General features: G+C 42.8%; 1 protein-coding gene across 1 annotated transcript in view; it reads right to left on the bottom strand.

Moving 5' to 3' along the window:
- The window catches only part of SAMHD1 (SAM and HD domain containing deoxynucleoside triphosphate triphosphohydrolase 1), a gene marked incomplete in the record, with an annotated part of 95,958 nt that overhangs the window by 20,554 nt on the left and 57,516 nt on the right, over positions 1-17,888 (bottom strand). The window contains 3 exon segments of the mRNA XM_073606558.1: positions 8,669-8,778; positions 9,910-10,019; positions 13,619-13,798. Coding sequence (XP_073462659.1) covers positions 8,669-8,778; positions 9,910-10,019; positions 13,619-13,798 — 400 coding nt within the window.

Below are 17,888 nucleotides of genomic sequence, written 5' to 3'. Positions count from 1 at the left end.
TGAATTTAATCCATTTTGGAATAAGGTTGTAACATAACAAAATGTGAAAAAAAGTGATGCGCTGTGAATACTTTCCAGATGCACTTTATGCACTAGCAGGTAAACTGTACATGATCAAGAGCTCAGGTTTGTGTTAAAACTATCACATAAATATGTGTAGAAAGGGTGAAAATACTGCTCTAAACCCAACAAACAACAAAAAAAGCTGCTAACACACAAACAAACCAAGTCTAGTACAAGTGCAAACAGTAAGTGTAGCACTAAAAGTGAAAATAGAAGTGATACATGTCTATATGTATCCAAACCGTCACAGTCATGTAGGCGGGATGGGTGCAATAAGAAATAGTAATTATGTTAGGTAAATGAACCTAAAAAAAATGTGATATTAAGAATCATACACAAAAGGAAACTAAGAGAGATGTCCACAACTATAGTGTCCAATAGTGAAGGGACTTGCTCCTCAATCTTCAACTGAAAAAGATGTACCAATAGGCAGGATGAGCAGGGATATACATTCAGGTAGAAGAATGGATACTCTTACCGGATCTGTTGGACGCACCTACCGTACGGCAGTGCGTCTATAAGGCTTTGGGATACTGGATCCCCAGTAGTAAACACCAAACTGGAAGGTTTCCTGTAGGCCTCTGGCTCCAAATCGGCACGGGGTTAGGTGTAGGTTAAAAAAGTTCCCAAGGCTTAAACAGCCGCCGAACAGGTCCAGCAATGAAGATGGTCTAAAGGTGGTCATCAAAACTCAAGCATAGGGAAACAAGAAAAAAAAAAATAAGGGGGCTCCACATGGCGTAGGTCAACCAAAGTAGGTGTATTTGAAGATAAAATACTGTATAAAAAAAGTGATCACAAAAGTAAATAAAATGTGGGAAGCAGGAGGTGCTGGCCCGATGCGTTTCGACTAACAAGTCTTCCACAGTGGCATATCCATACCTCCCCACATTGCTCCTAAATATAGAGAGTACATCCATTACCGAATAAAATAGGTCCGCCCCCATCATGGCGGAACTGTAAGTAAATGTAGTGACTTGCGTCCCAGATCACACATACAATACCTAGATAGTACATGGAGTTGCATGGTAATCTTTAAAGAATGATCGTGTGTGTCAAAAACTAATAATGGGCTAGTGATAGTGCTGGATGTGAGCAGATCTCACTCTATCTGCATCCCATGCCTCGAAGCCGTAGGGGGAAGTGACGACATCGTCACCTTCACTGGAATGCAAGGTGTTTGCATTCCAGACCTCGCAATGGATGTGGGCGGAGCCGTCGCGTATAGGAAAAGACTGCCGTGTCATATCCGCCACACGATGGGCACAGCGCTCAGTAGTCGCCTGGCCTCGTATCACCCACCGCCCGTGTCTGAAAATGGCATCAGGAGAGAAGAGGACAATGAGCAGGGACACAGGACAGCGCAGAACAGATAGCAGAGTGAAAAGCTGGCCAGTTAAAAATTCAAAAATAAAATGAAAAATTATGAAGTAATGAAACGAAAAATTTGTTAATAAAATGTTGAAAAATCGGAAAGAAAAAAAAAAAAAAAAAAAAAAAAAAAAAGGGTGGTACTCTTATGGCAGGCCCAGGAAGAAAGGCGAGTAATACGTGGCCGAACACCTACAAGTGCACGGCCAACGCCATCTAGTGGGGGAAAGACAAAAGGCCAACAAGCCACCGCTCCCTGACAGGTGCAAGGTCACTCAGCATTGTCCACCCGAAGGCACAGATGACCATCTCATAAACCAAAAGGGGAGTAACCTGAGGAGGGGGGGATGGCCGGGTGTTAAGGCTCCCAAAATATAAACTAAACAAAAAGATGATGGAAAAAATATAATGAAAAATATATAAAAAAGTGTAAGAGTGAAAAATTTTAAAATGAATGTATAAACCATCACAATAAAAAGTGGCACTGGATTACTCGTGGAAACACAGAGATGAAGCATAGTAGGTGGGGTCAACAGGGGATAAAAACACACAGAACATACCAGTGGGGGTGTGCCACGGGTGAGACTGAGGGGAGGTGCCACTCACGCCGGGTTAATGAAGCAGTTGATATCCCAAACTACATTCATACCGTGGGGCGAGTAGCACCTCAACTCATAAAACCAATAAGTCTCAAGACGTGACACACCCCTGAGACAAGACTCGCCCCTCCAATGTGGGACGAACCTATCAATCACCTGAAAAGAAGTGCCCGTAGGGTCTTTGTCATGGAACTCAAGATAGTGGCGGGGGAACGCTGTGCTTAGTACAGCCCTTTTTAATTTTAGCTATATGCTTGTTCACCCTAATGGAGAAGGTCCTGATTGTGCGCCCAACATATTGCCTCTTACACGGGCATGTGATCAGATAAACAATATGTTTATGGTGAAGTGTTTCATATTGTAAATTTGTGGAGATGACCGTTGAGACAAAAGTTTCTGATGTACGTCTGCCACACACATTGTGCAGACACACATTACACCTCTTGCAAGGGTAATACCCCTTGCATTCCGGAAAGAAACAGGACAGGGAAGGTCTATAGTGTTGGGAGCGACCTCATTCTGAATGGAACGAGCACCCCGAAAAATGATGCCCGCCCGATCAGGTAAAACCGGTCCCAACACAAGATCGTTCAATAGAACCTTCCAATGTTTGTTAAAAATCCTTTTGATTCCTTTGTGCTGTATTGAAAACGAGGTGAAAAAGGACCATTTAAATTGATTCTCCCTATGTTCCTTGGGGCAATCAATTAAGAAAGAGTTCCTATCCATGTCAGTAACCTCCCATCAAGCTCTAGGTTTGTACCCTTTCTCCACAAATCTCTTTTTGAGAGTCTGAGACTGAGTAAGGAAGTCACCAATGTTGGTGCAGTTTCGTCGAAGACGGATAAACTGTCCCTTAGGCACAGACCTAAGCCATTGATGGTGATGACAGCTATCAATCGGGATATAACCATTATGGTCAGTGGGCTTAAAGAAAGTCCTGAGCACCAATTGACGATCAACAACTGAAATCTCCAGATCTAAAAATGAATGGTCTCAGAACTTGCCTCAAAACTCAGGGGGATGCCCCTATCGTTGGCATTGAAATGAGACATAAAGAAAGCAGGCTAGACTAGCTGTCATAGACCTGGAGATCAAAGACCTCAAGGACAAACTTATACCGTCCAGTGGGTCATCTGAATATATCTCCCATTCTACCAATCTAAGAACCCTTCTTGAGAAAGAAGAGAGACCAGAGAAATAAAAAACAAAGAAAAAGTACAATCGTGATGTCACCGATTACAAGGCTAACCTAGTATTCGGTTGGCAGAAGAAGCTAGCCCAAGGAATAGATCCAGGGACCACCACTCCACCTTTGGAGACCTTAGAATTGATACTCCAGAATCCTGATAGGAGGTTGGTCTATGACCTCCCTCCTTCTCAGGTTGGAGGACCAGCTGAGGTCAGGCACAATGCCCCTGCCCCTAGGGGTAGACCTCAGAATAACCACTACCCGAGGGGCTCCAACCAAGGAAGACATCCTTCTGGTTATAAAAGGTTACCAGGGAGAATCCCATTGTGGCAGACACCCCTCTAATAATAGGGGTAGAGGACATAATGGGAGGGGTAAAGGTAACCAAGGTAGTAGGGCTAGAGAGCCTTATTACAGTGATCAATTAGGTGGACCACATAGATCCTAGCATGATACAAGTTACGGCTATGGGGGGCAACTATGATTATGGTACTCCCCTTCATACCAATAATTGTTATGCTGCCCTTTGAGACGATGGTCCTCATGAAGCGCATTATGACCGCCACTATAATTAAAAGGATTGTATAAGGACACCTTACTATTACAATCGCTCTGGCCCTTCCCAGTCTTTGGGTTTCCACAAACCCATGTACAACCCCCCCCCCCCTCCGAAGTCCAAAAACAAAAGAGGATGTAGAGGGGGGTGGCGTCTCCAATGGAGGAAAAAGAAAAAGGTCACAGTAGGCGCAGGCATTTTTAATTTAAGTACAACAGTCCTTTCTGATCCGGAAAAATACATTCTTAATAAAGGACTCAAATTTGTTCCCCCGCAGAAATTTGATACATTTTCAACCTTTGTAGACATACACAAATATGTCTGCAGGTTGAATATCCAGAGGCATTTTTTGACAGCCCCATCGTCTGATTCTAGAGAAGGGCCACAGGGTGATCTTTACACTCTGGCCTCTCTAATCCGTCCCTTTTTAATCCCAACAACAACACATCCCACTCCATCAATGTTTTTAAAAACTCAGTCCTCCATGATTTGGATAAACTACCCAATAAAAGAGTGGGTTTGAAAGCTCTCTGCGATAGAAAAGATCTTATTATCCGACCCACCGACAAGGGCAGCGGGATAGTGGTTTTAGGTAAAAAGGATTATATTACCGAGATGAAGCTTGTTGGACGATCAAACCACATATAGGGCCTTCCTAAAGATCCTACTGCTGAATATAAACGTGCCCTTACAGCACTAGTTGATGAAGGTTTCTCTCTCAATATTCTCAACCAAAAGGAGAGGGAATTCCTTGTCCCTTTGGCCCCCCGGATACCCATCATTTACTACCTTCCGAAGGTGCACAAAAATTCCACTAACCCTCCTGGTCGCCCGATTGTCAGCGGGATAGATTCGGTTACCTCGAGGATTGGGAGGTATATAGATTTCTATCTCCAGCCATTAGTTAAGCGGGCAAATTCGTATCTCAAAGACACTCGGGATACCATTAATTTGCTAGGGATGGTTGATTACCATGATGACCTTCTCCTCATGACGGCGGATGTATCAGCACATTATACGTCCATGTCACAGGATTTGGGTCTGGCTGCAGTCGATTTATTTTTTTCCAGAGATTCAGGTCTGCCCCTGATCCACAGAAATTATATTATAGAACTACTTAAGTTCGCCACCGAACACATTTATTTTTGGTTCCAGGATGTCTTTTACTCACAAATCAAGGGCGTTGCGATGGGGGCTAAATATGCCCCCAGTCTGGTCAACTTGTTCATGGCCTTGTGGGAGGAGGATGTCGTCTATGCCCTTAGATGACTTGAGTTGGTCCTTTGGGCCAGGTACATAGACGACATCCTCCTCCTTTGGAAGGGAGACCGTACATCTCTGGAAGGCTTTATGTCTCATTTGAATGCCAACAATAGGGGCATCAACCTGAGTTTTGAGGCAAGTTCTGAGACCATTCATTTTTTAGATCTGGAGATTTCAGTTGTTGATCGTCAATTGGTGCTCAGGACTTTCTTTAAGCCCACTGACCGTAATGGTTATATCCCGATTGATAGCTGTCATCACCATCAGTGGCTTAGGTCTGTGCCTAAGGGACAGTTTCTCAGTCTTCGACGAAACTGCACCAATATTGGTCACTTACTTACTCAGTCTCTCAAAAAGATTTGTGGAGAAAGGGTACAAACCTCTAGAGTTTGATGAGGATATCCGGGAGGTTACTGACATGGATAGGAACTCTTTCTTAATTGATCGCCCCAAGGAACATAGGGAGAATCAATTTAAATGGTCCTTTTTCTCCTTGTTTTCAATACAGCACAAGGGAGTCAAAAGGATTTTTAAACAAACACTGGAAGGTTCTATTGAACGATCGTGTGTTGGGACCAGTTTTACCTGATCGGGCATGAATAATTTTTCGGGGTGCTCGTTCCATTCAGGATTAGGTTGCTCCCAACACTATAGACCCTCCCTGTCCTGTTTCTTTCCGGAATGCAAGGGGTATTACCCTTGCAGGAGGTGTAATGTGTGTCTGCACAATGTGTGTGGCAGACGTAAATCAGAAACTTTTGTCTCAACGGTCACCTCCACAAATTTACAATATGAAACACTTCACCACTTGTGCTACAAAACATATTGTTTATCTGATCACATGCCCGTGTAAGAGGCAATAAGTTTAGCGCACAATCAGGACCTTCTCCATTAGGGTGAACAAGCATATAGCTAAATTTAAAAAGGGCTGTACTAAGCACAGCGTTCCCCCGCCACTATCTTGACTTCCATGACAAAGACCCTACGGGCACTTTTCAGGCGATTGATAGGTTCATCCCACATTGGAGGGGCGAGTCTTGTCTCAGGGGTGTGCCACATCTTGAGACTTATTGGATCTATGAGTTGAGGTGCTACTCGCCCCACAGTATGAATGTAGATTGGGATATCAACTGCTTCATTAACCGGGCGTGAGTGGCACCTCCCCTCATAGTCTCACCCGTGGCACACCCCCCACTGGTATGTTCTGTGGGTTTTTCTCCCCTGTTGACCCCACCTACTATGCTTCATCTCTGTGTTTCCACGAGTAATCCAGTGCCACTTTTTATTGCGATGGTTTATACATTCATTTTTAAATTTTTCACCCTTACACATTTTTATATATTTTTCATTATATTTTGTCCATCATCTTTTTGTTTAGTTTATATTTTGGGAGCCTTAAAACCTGGCCATCCGCCCTCCTCAGGTTACTCCCCTTTTGGTTTATGAGATGGTCATCTGTGCCTGCGGGTGGACAATGCTGAGTGACCTTGCACCTGTCAGGGAGCGGCGGCACTCATATGTTCTGCCTGTTGGCCTTTTGTCTTTCCCCCACTAGATGGGATTGGCCGTGCACCTGTTGTAGGTGTTCGGCCACGTATTACTCGCCTTTCTTCCTGGGCCTGCCATAAGAGTACCTCCCCTTTTTTTCAATTTTATTTACCCTTTTTTTTCCCCGATTTGCTTTTCAACATTTTAACAATTTTTTTCGTTTCATTACTTCATAATTTTTCATTTATTTTTGGATTTTTAACTGGCCAGCTTTTCACTCTGCTATCTGTTCTGCGCTGTCCCGTGTCCCTGCTCGTTGTCCTCTTCTCTCCTGATGCCATTTTCAGACACAGGTGGGCGGTGGGTGGTACAAGGCCAGGCGACTACTGAGCGATGTGCCCATCGTGCGGCGGATATGACTTGGCGGTCTTTTCCTACATGTGATGGCTCCGCCCACATCCATTGCGATGTCGTCACTTCCCCCTACGGCTTTGAGGCTTGGAACGCAGATGGAGTGAGATCTGCTCACGTCCAGTGCCATCACTAGCCCATTATTAGTTTTTGACACACACGATCATCCTTAAGAATTACCATGCAACTCCATGTACTATCTAGGTACTGTATGTGTGATCTGGGACGCAAGTCACTACATTTACTTCCGGTTCCGCCATGATGGGGGCGGACCTATTTTATTCGGTAATGGATGTACAGTCTATATTTAGGAGCAATGTGGGGAGGTATGGCTATGCCCCTGTGGAAGACTTGTTAGTTGAAACACGTCAGGCCAGTACCTCCTGCTTCCCACATTGCCATTTTATTTACTTTTGTGATCACTTTTTTATACGGTATTTTATCTTCAAATAAACCTACCTTGGCTAACCTACGCCATGTGGAGCCCCTTTTTTTCTTGTTTCCCTATGCTGGAGTTTTGATGACCACCTTTAGATCTTCATTGCTGGACCTGTTCGGCGGCTGTTCAAGCCTTGGGAACCTCAGTTTTTAACCTACACCTAACCCCGTGCCGATTGGAGCCTGAGGCCTACAGGAAACCATCCAGTTTGGCATTACTACTGGGGATCCAGTATCCCAAAGCCTTATAGACGCACTGCCATACGGTAGGTGCGTCCAACAGATCTGGTAAGAGTATCCATTCTTCTACTAGAATGTTTATCCCTGCTCATCCTGCCTATTGGTACATCTTTTTCGGTTGAAGATTGAGGAGCAAGTCCTTATTGGACACTATAGTTGTGAACATTTCTTAGTTTCCTTTTGTGTATGATTCTTAATATCACATTTTTTTGAGGTTCATTTACCTAATATAATCACTATTTCTTATTGCACCCATCCCGCCTACATGACTGGGACGGTTTGGATAAATATATAGACACTACACTTACTGTTTGCACCTCACAGAATACCTATCTATATTTACCAATGTCACAGATAGAATGATTTACGTGTTTATCGGCGTATAACACGCACTTTTTTCCCCTTAAAATCAGGGGAAAATCGTGGGTGCGCGTTATATGCCGATCCCCGCTGATTATGAGCGGAGCGAGCGCCAGCGATATACACATAGCCGAGTGCACTCGGCTATTCTCGGCTCTACTCACAGTCAGGGGAGGGACTGCGAGAGAAGCCAAATCTAGCAGAGTACACTCGGCTATGTGTTTGTCAGCGCCGCTTGTTCCTCTCCTCTAACAATCAGTGGAGATGGGCAGGACTGCGAGAGGAGCAGAGTCTAGCCGAGTACACTGGGCTTTGTGTATCTCGCCGGCGCTCGCTCCTCTCCGCTTACAGTCAGCGGAGATCGGCGCCAATTTTAAATAATCATGCAAGGCTGCAATGATGGACACTGGGCAAGGCTGCAATGATGGACACTGGGCAAGGCTGCAATGATGGACACTGGGCAAGGCTGCAATGATGGACACTGGGCAAGGCTGCAATGATGGACAAGGCTGCAATGGTGGACACCGATAAGGCTGCATTGATGGACACTGATAAGGCTGCATTGATGGGCATTTAAAATGTAAGGTTTTTTCCTTAAAATTCCCTCCTAAACTTGGGGTGCATGTTATACGCCGGCGCGTGTTATACGCCTATAAATACGGTACATAAAAAGAACAGAGAAACTTGCCTTTTCCCTTGTACATATGTGCTTCTTGTTGTTGACCTTACAGACTCTGACAAATTTGAGATATCGCGCATGATCAAAATTGTTTTGAATACCCAGATGATGGCAGTCCCTGTTGGAAACACAGTATGTTGTGTAATCAGACACAAAATTGCATTCTTAAGGATTGGTGATACGCCATCTTTAAAACAGGGTTTTCACACTTATACAGAAATAGCTACCAACTGGCACACAGGAAGGACTTTGTGATTGGGGGATAAAGAATATCAGTTTAATGTCCAAACAATTATGATTAAGCTGGGATTGTACTTGCTCTGCATATAAAGGGAAAGAAAAGAAAAGAAAAAAGAAAAAAAAGAAAAAAAAGAAGAAAAAAGGAAAAGAAAAAGAAAAAAGAACCCTACTTTAGGTTGCATTTAAAAGTTTATGGTGATCAGAAATGCACTCAACTACTGGCATCTTTTTCTCAAAGGATACCCCATGCTTTTTGTGGACTGAATTTGCAAAACCTAGTGTCAGCCATGCCTATGTATAAACCACTTTAATCATGCATGCAGTACCTGTCACCTCACCCACCCAAACACTAACATATCTTCTCATTTTTTTGCCATAATTTTATGAGGGATGAGATCTTCAAAATACCATGCCTCCCACCGAACACCCATGGGTATGTTATTGCATGAATGAGTAATTGTCAGTCAAACTATCACAGCAATGGAAACATAAAAATTATTTGGAATGAAGGGGGTACAACATGCTGTTGAGATGGTTGGGTACCCGATAATACTGCACTGAAATCACAAATATTGTTATCAACCTACTTAAGCTCACCTCTGAACTTCCTGTCCTAAAGTGACAATACTGCTCCTTCATAGATACAGTGTAATAAGTGTACTAGTATTGTCACCCTAAGACAGGAAGTGTTCCAAAAAGAAAAACGATTGCTGCCATCACATCTAGGGATGGGTAAGCTGATATAAAGTCTAGATACACTTAGGTGTTGATATACTAAAGCAAACCCATAGGCACTTAACAACAGGGAAACTGACTTTAAGAACAAAAAAAAAAAAAAAATGCAGGCACACCGAGGGGTCTGCAAATAAGTCTGTGCTGACCAACCATATTTAGAAAGCAGGATGGGATAAAGCCAGTGCAAAATCTTTTCAGCATTGTACATTGCAGTTCAAGTTGTTAACAGTTACATAAAAAGGTATTCTATCTATTCTAAGAAATGTTTTATTACCTGGCAAAGTAGTCCCATTTATCCACATCAATGCCATTTCTTTTGTTGGCCACAATCTCATACAGGAAGCTTTTCTCTTCTGTTCGACCTTGGTAAGGCCACTCTCTTGACTAATTTTTTTGAATGCACAAAGAGTTAAATCATATAAAACATGACAGTAGATACAACAGAAAGCTGTAAATATACGTTACATCAAGAAAATAAACATTCCAGTAGAATAGCCAATGCATTAGAGCACACTGCCATTAACCTCCCTGGTGGTATGATTATTTCAGATTTTTGATGCTGAAAGCGGTACAATTATTTTGCACAGAAATTTGGCGTTTTATATTATAGGCCTGTAATTCTTAGGAACAATTCACTTAAATCTGTCCAAACAAGAGTCTAGTAGACATTCCGGGTATAGTTTGAAAAATGAAATAAAAATTATTATAATAAATAACTATAAATAACAAATAATACAAAATTATTCAATAATGTAATCAAATCAAAAACACTGAAATTTGCTCAGGTGCAGAATTGTCGCTTTTGTTACTTTTAGTGTTTGATGACGGATTTCCCCACAAATCACTATCACTCAATTCTGCAAGTGATTCTAATTTATTATCGCTGTTTTCTAGCTGGTCTAAAACCACTTTTGATGTAAACAGACAGTTTTGGTTGCTATGGACAATCTCCAGTTTCCAGGCAGAAAGAACAGTTTTTATAATATAAAACTGCATGCAGGACACTGGACAGACCACTAGGGACAAAGGGGATGTGTAATTATTTGATACAGTACTGTAATCTGTAAGATTACTGTATCTGTACTGTGTGTTTTACTTTTTGAATTTGGCGCCGAACTCCGTCCCCGTGCGTCGCAACGCTCGCAGGGAACGGAGCTCGGCACTGTTAATCGAGCGAGACACGGCAGCTCGCAGATCACAGCGGGGAGACATCGCAGGATCCAGGGGACAAGGTAAGTAACCTCTACATGGATCCTGTGATGCAATCCCAAGTCTGGCTCGGGGATACCGCTTTTGATATTGAAAATCCACCCCTAGCCAGACTCGAAAATACCGCTGGGGGGGTTAAAGAACACTAAGTTTAGATACATACAGCATGTAGTTTTGTACGCATCTAAAAGTAGTGCTATAGGAATTAAAGCGGTAGTAAATGCCACTATCGTTACTTTATTTTAGGGGCCCCCAGGTGGGTTATGCCATAATGTACTAGTATGCACAGCATATTGGCACACGTGCCTGTCAAACCGAGCCCTCCAGCGCTTCGCCCGATTAATCTGACTTTCATCTTCACTCAGTCTTCCTTCCGGGTTCCTGCCTTCTGCCACTTGATTGGCCAGGCTGCAATGATGTCACTCTCCCGCATGCAAGTCACATCAGAGTGGCACAGATTAGGTTATAAATGTTTGCCAAGCTGCACATGCGCGGTTTAGTGAACATGGAAGGCTGACAGGCAGGAGGAAGCATTTATGACAGAGACCTATAGGGTCTCTTTTATCATAAATATCCTGTCTGTCAGCAATTTACTGTACTACCACTTTAATGGGGCCATACACAGCCGAGCCTACAAATGAAATAGAGCCCCTGTACTGATGTGGAAATTAATATCTACAGTATATCAAGGAGCTTCAAGGGAACCGTTGTGAGGACTAATTAAATTACCATGCCCCATAATATATATATTTTTTTATATATATTTTTATCGGCATAGAACACACACTTTTTTCCCCTGAAAATAAGGGGGAAATCGTGGGTGCGTGTTATAGGCCGATCCCCGCCGATTTCTGTGTCATCGGAGCGATCGCGGCGATTGCCGCCGACATACACAGCCGTGGGTAGATTTAAATATGGCGCCGAGACTGCAGGGAGCCGAGATACACATACCCGAGTGTTCTCGGCTATTTTCGGCGCCGCTCACAGTCACGCCCAGTCCCGCCCTATGATGGACATAACACAGGTCCAGGGGCGGGACTAGGCGTGACGGCGGCGCCGAAAAAAGCCGAGAACACTCGGGTATGTGTATCTCGGCTCCCTGCAGTCTCGGCGCCATATTTAAATCTACACCGAGTGCACAAAGCTGCACTGACGGCTGTATAGTAGATTTGGATATGCATTTGGCACTCTATAAAAAAAAAGAACAAATTACACATGAGATCAATTTTGCAGTCACTGGCTTTCTACAAAATGTTCTATTTTAATTGTCTTTTTCATGTGAAAAAAATGCCCAGATGGAATTAATGGAAACGTTGAACTTGATTAATTTGGATAGCACAAAATAAACTTTAGTTACAGCCAAAGCTGCGCTGGACTGGGGCAAACCTGCACTAACAAAGCTGCACTGGGGCAAGGCTGCACTGGGGCAAAGCTGCACTGACATGGCTGCACATGGACAGATAAGGCTGCATTGATGGGCATTTTATTGTAAGTTTTTTTCCTTAAACTTCCCTCCTAAACTTGGGGTGCGTGTTATACGCCGATAAATACGATAGAGAGAGATATATATATATGCCAGGGATGCTCGCTCTCTTAGGCTCAAAGTCTAGATGAAGTATGGTCACGTAAGAACTGTCTATGTAATGTATCTGTATTATCTGAGGTCTCTTTTCTCTAACTTTTTCAATCCTAGGATTTGCCTTAATACCTTGATAGCATGTGTATGTCAATTGTAACCTTATCTCCTTTTTGCATTAAATTATCTTTGTAGACTGGCAACACTGTATTTGTAACATCACTATGTTATATTTGGTAATATCGGAATATTCTAACATTCCTTTTCTGTATAAAGGAAATAGATCTTTGTACTTTAGCACCATTATCATTCCTTACTGATTTCATGGGTTATAGCTGCAACCGCATTGGTTGATTCATATATAGATAAAAGGTTTTAATCACTTATGTTATGTATCATTAAGCGTATAAGTGAGGTAGGTAAAAATCGCCATAACAGTACAGAGGCATACAAAAATAGTAGGACACAGCTACAGATGTTATGCATGTAAACATATACGCATAGACACGTAAAAAGTAATTAGAATTGTGTGCATCTAAACACAAGTACTTTAGGTGCGTCTTTTGCTAAAGGAGCATACTTTACACAGAATCCTCTATTAACTCCGCCATTAAGAACCGGCAACAATGCATATGCCCGTGTGAATGATGCCTTATTATTCTTTATATTCACAATGCAAGTTTTCTTGACATGCTTAGATCAATTCACATAAGCCTGATATACAAGGCTGTTGGTGCTGTGGTCTAATTTTAGGTCTGCTGTTAAACCATGCAAATTAATTGGCTATCTTAATGCAAAGCACAGACTGGATAGATGTGAAGATGTTTGCAGGTGGAATCTGAAATGACTAATTGAAAGTGAAACTTTTTTTTTTTTTTTAAATTTTGCAAATCCCCAAGTTTAAAGATTCAGATTTAGAATTCAATCTTGTCTGCAACGGACCTACAAAAGGAACTTATGCAGCACTGACCTCTGTGTGATTTAAACATACAGAAGTAAAAAGAAAAAAAAAAATGGATTGCTATGGACAATCTCCAGTTTCCGGGCAGAAAGAACAGTTTTTATAATAATAATAAAAAAAAAATTCTGCAGTATGTAAAAGGCCCCGGGGAAAGATTCTCCAGCCAAACACCCCCGGCGGTTTAAAAAAAACATAAAAACACACACACACACACACACACACCACAGTTTCACTTACTGAGGAACTACTCTGACTAGAGTTGAATGAATCTTCTGCTTCAGTAGTCAAAGGGCCAGCGATTTGTTCCTCAATAAATTTTAGGTCTTCAGGCAAGCGGAGGCCATATTCCTTCATAATGCTCTCCAAACCGTTGGACTGGACGAGGTGGTAAAACATCTTCACAGAAGCAGATTCATGCTGAAAAAAAATTAAAAAATAAAAAATTATAAAAAAAAGGGGAGAGTATATGGTCATCAAAAAATATTCCCACAGGCAATAAGTTTAGGCTTCATGCACACTAGCTCATATTTAAGCTGCCAACAGCTCCTAGCAGTTGAGCAGTTAGTGTTATTATATATGTATACTACTGTAAGCTAGAAGCGTTTTTCAGTTTCTAGGAGCAGAAAAAAAAATAAATATGCTTTTTTGCGTTTTTTTGGGAGATTTGCTAGCTGAAGAAAAGCCGACAGCAGGGGTTAACAACGTTTAGGAGCTTCTAGGAGCTAAACACTGGTTTCAAGCATTTCTCTATCCAGCGGCCCACCAGCGTCCTTAACAACCAGTGTATAGGTTGTTATTAAAGAACGGGCTGAGAAGCTGGGCGCCACATCCTTAAAGAGGAGTTCCACCCAGGGGGGCCGTCAAAAAAAAAAAAAAAATTAAAAGTCAGCAGCTACAAATACTGCAGCTGCTGACTTTTAATTGAACACTTACCTGTCCCTGGGTCCAGCGATGCGGGGGATCGAAGCCCCACTCGTCCCCCGCTCGTCGGCATTTCAACTGTGGGCGCCGGGCTGTGGCTTCACAGCCTGGCACCCACTGCGCATGCGCGAGCGGCGCCACGTGCCGTGATTGGCCGCTCAATCACCTGGGACCTGTAATGGGTCCCAGATGATTGACAGGAGGGAGGGAGCAGAGCGGAGCCCTTCCTGTGCCGAGGGGGAAGTGATGTCACCAGCCCAGGCAAAGGAAGGGGCAGACTACGAGGGACCACCTAGCAACAGGCATTTAGAGGTAAGTGAAAAAAAAAAAAAATATATATATCCAAATGTTTTTTTGTTTTTTTTTTTAGAATTTTTGAGGTATTTTTGTTCTTTTGGGTGGAACCCCACTAACTACAGATGACTCATCAACTGAATGTATTCAGACCCCCTTAAATTTTTCACTCTTTGTTATATTGTAGCCATTTGCTAAAATCATTTAAGTTCATTTTTTTCCTCATTAATGTACACACAGCACCCCAGATTGACAGAAAAACACAGAATTGTTGACATTTTTGCAGATTTATTAAAAAAGAAAAACTGAAATATCACATGGTCCTAAGTATTCAGACCCTTTGCTCAGTATTTAGTAGAAGCACCCTTCTGATCTAATACAGCCATGAGTCTTTTTGGGAAAGATGCAACAAGTTTTTCACACCTGGATTTGGGGATCCTCTGCCATTCCTCCTTGCAGATCCTCTCCAGTTCTGTCAGGATGGATGGTAAACGTTGGTGGACAGCCATTTTTAGGTCTCTCCGGAGATGTTCAATTGGGTTTAAGTCAGGGCTCTGGCTGGGCCATTCAAGAACAGTCATGTAGTTGTTGTGAAGCCACTCCGTTTTTTTAGCTGTGTGCTTAGGGTCATTGTCTTGTTGGAAGGTAAACCTTCGGCCCAGTCTGAGGTCCTGAGCACTCTAGAGAAGGTTTTCGTCCAAGATATCCCTGTACTTGGCCGCATTCATCTTTCCCTCGATTGCAACCAGTCACCCTGTCCCTGCAGCTGAAAAACACCCCCACGGCATGATGCTGCCACCACCATGCTTCACTGTTGGGACTGTATTGGATAGGTGATGAGCAGTGCCTGGTTTTCTCCACACATACTGCTTAGAATTAAGGTCAAAAAGTTCTATCTTGGTCTCATCTGACCAGAGAATCTTATTTCTCACCATCTTGGAGTCCTTCAGGTGTTTTTTAGCAAACTTCATACGGGCTTTCATGTGTCATGCACTGAGAAGAGGCTTCCATCTGGCCACTCTACTAAAAAAAAAAGCCCCGACTGGTGGAGGGCTGCAGTGATGGTTGACTTTCTACAACTTTCTCCCATCTCCCGACTGCATCTCTGGAGCTCAGCCACAGTAATCTTTGGGTTCTTCTTTACCTCTCCCCAAGGCTTTTCTCCCCCGATAGCTCAGTTTGGCCGGGCGGCCAGCTCTAGGAAGGGTTCTGGTCGTCCCAAACGTCTTCCATTTAAGGATTATGGAGGCCACTGTGCTCTTAGGAACCTTAAGTGCAGCAAAAATGTTTTGGTAACCTTGGCCAGATCTGTGCCTTGCCACAATTCTGTCTCTGAGCTCTTCAGGAAAGTTCCTTTGACCTTATGATTCTCATTTGCTCTGACATGCACTGTGAGCTGTAAGGTCTTATATAGACAGGTGTGTGGCTTTCCTAATCAAGTCCAATCAGTATAATCAAGCACAGCTGGACTCAAATGAAGGTGTAGAACCATCTCAAGGATGATCAGAAGAAATGGACAGCACCTGAGTTAAATATATGAGTGTCACAGCAAAGGGTCTGAATACTTAGGACCATGTCATATTTCAGTTTTTTCTTTTTTAATAAAGCTGCAAAAAATGTCAACAATTCTGTGTTTTTCTGTCAATATGGGGTGCTGTGTGTACATTAATGAGGGAAAAAAAAACAAATATGAACTTAAATGATTTTAGCAAATGGCTGCAATAAAACAAAGAGTGAAAAATGTAAGTGGGTCTGAATACACATTATATATATATATATATATATATATATATATATTACATATGATACAATAGTCTGTCACATTAAACAAACAAATGTGAAAAGACACATAATATCAAAGCGGCGCTCCTGTCAAATTGCTGAGAATTGACACAATTGCATACTTGTGCAAATACTCGGTATCGACGATACCGATACTAGCATCAGTGCAACCCCACTTTTGATAATATAGTGCATTTGCCTTCCATTTATCCTTCAGTTTCAGTGACTACACAGGAAGAAAAAAGGTTGAATCAAATAACCGCTTGCCGACCACCTCACGCAGGAGTACGGTGGGAGAGTGGCTCTTCTGCGCTGGATCATGCATCTAGTACGCGATCCAGCACTTCTGCTTAGGGGGTGCACGCGTGAAAAGATTGACCACAGGCACTCGCTGATCGGCAAGGAGGAAGACAGGACAGAGCTCTGCTATGTAAACAATACAAAGCTCTGTCCTGCCAGCAGGGATGTGTTAGTTTTCGTTTCCCTGCGAAGCACAGAATAAAAACCAACACATTCCTTAGTAAAAGCAGCACACAGTACACACACTGGCTAGGCACACATTTACCCTTTGATCGCCCCTAGATGTTTAACCCCCTTCTCAGCCAGTGTCATTAGTACAGCGACAGTGCATATTTTTATGCCCCAGTAGAAGGACGATGGTCCGAAACATGTCGGGTTGCTAAAGCCTATAGATGCTCTGTTACCACGCGATTTTATCTCATTCTTTTTTGTTTTATTCATTGAAGTGCGCTGTTTAGCACTTTCCATCTTTTTAATAAAAGCTTTTTTTTTAACAGATTCATGCCCTATGTGGAGATTTTTTGTTCTTTCCTTCTTCCATAAATGGGACCCCATGAGGCCTAGCCATTTTTCTCTGCACACTCATTCCATCTGAGAGAGATATCCTGATTGGTCGTGGACTCACACATCATTGAACAGCTAGTGTCGCCCCGGATGGGACTCCCCGCCAGGACTTCTCCAGCCAGATATCCCTGGGATCGTTGGATCCCTCAAGCCCGTATGACACGCCACCGTACGGTGACTGTGTCCATCCCTTCTGCTAAGGATATTCACTCCTATCGTTTGCAGTTTTGAGTTGGAATTTCAGAAGATCTGTGTGTAAAGTGCCTCCTTATACATAGTTTGCTCCAGCCTCCGCCCCATGCGCAGTTGTGGCACCACATATGCCCATGAACCCCCAGTTTCTGTGGACTAACATATGATTCATCACACACCAATGGACTTTTTTTCCTAAAACTGTTGCTTTGTTAAACGTCCACTAACTACACACATTGCCTATTTTGGCATAAGTTATGTACTCAGCATTTTGTCACCTATACATGTTTAAGATGTAAATGCATATTTTTAGCGCTGCATGTGTTTAGTATCTATTCATTTCTACACTGTCTACCACATTGTTACATGCTGGCAGCTATCACTCGCACTACTTTTTTGTAATAGCGCAATTTTTTATTGGTTTTAAGTGCATATTTTTAGCACTGATCACCGT

Source organism: Aquarana catesbeiana, linkage group LG12 (genome assembly GCF_042186555.1).
Source record: "Aquarana catesbeiana isolate 2022-GZ linkage group LG12, ASM4218655v1, whole genome shotgun sequence".
NCBI classification, from domain to species: domain Eukaryota; kingdom Metazoa; phylum Chordata; class Amphibia; order Anura; family Ranidae; genus Aquarana; species Aquarana catesbeiana.
This window is presented reverse-complemented; position numbering and strand designations above follow the sequence as displayed.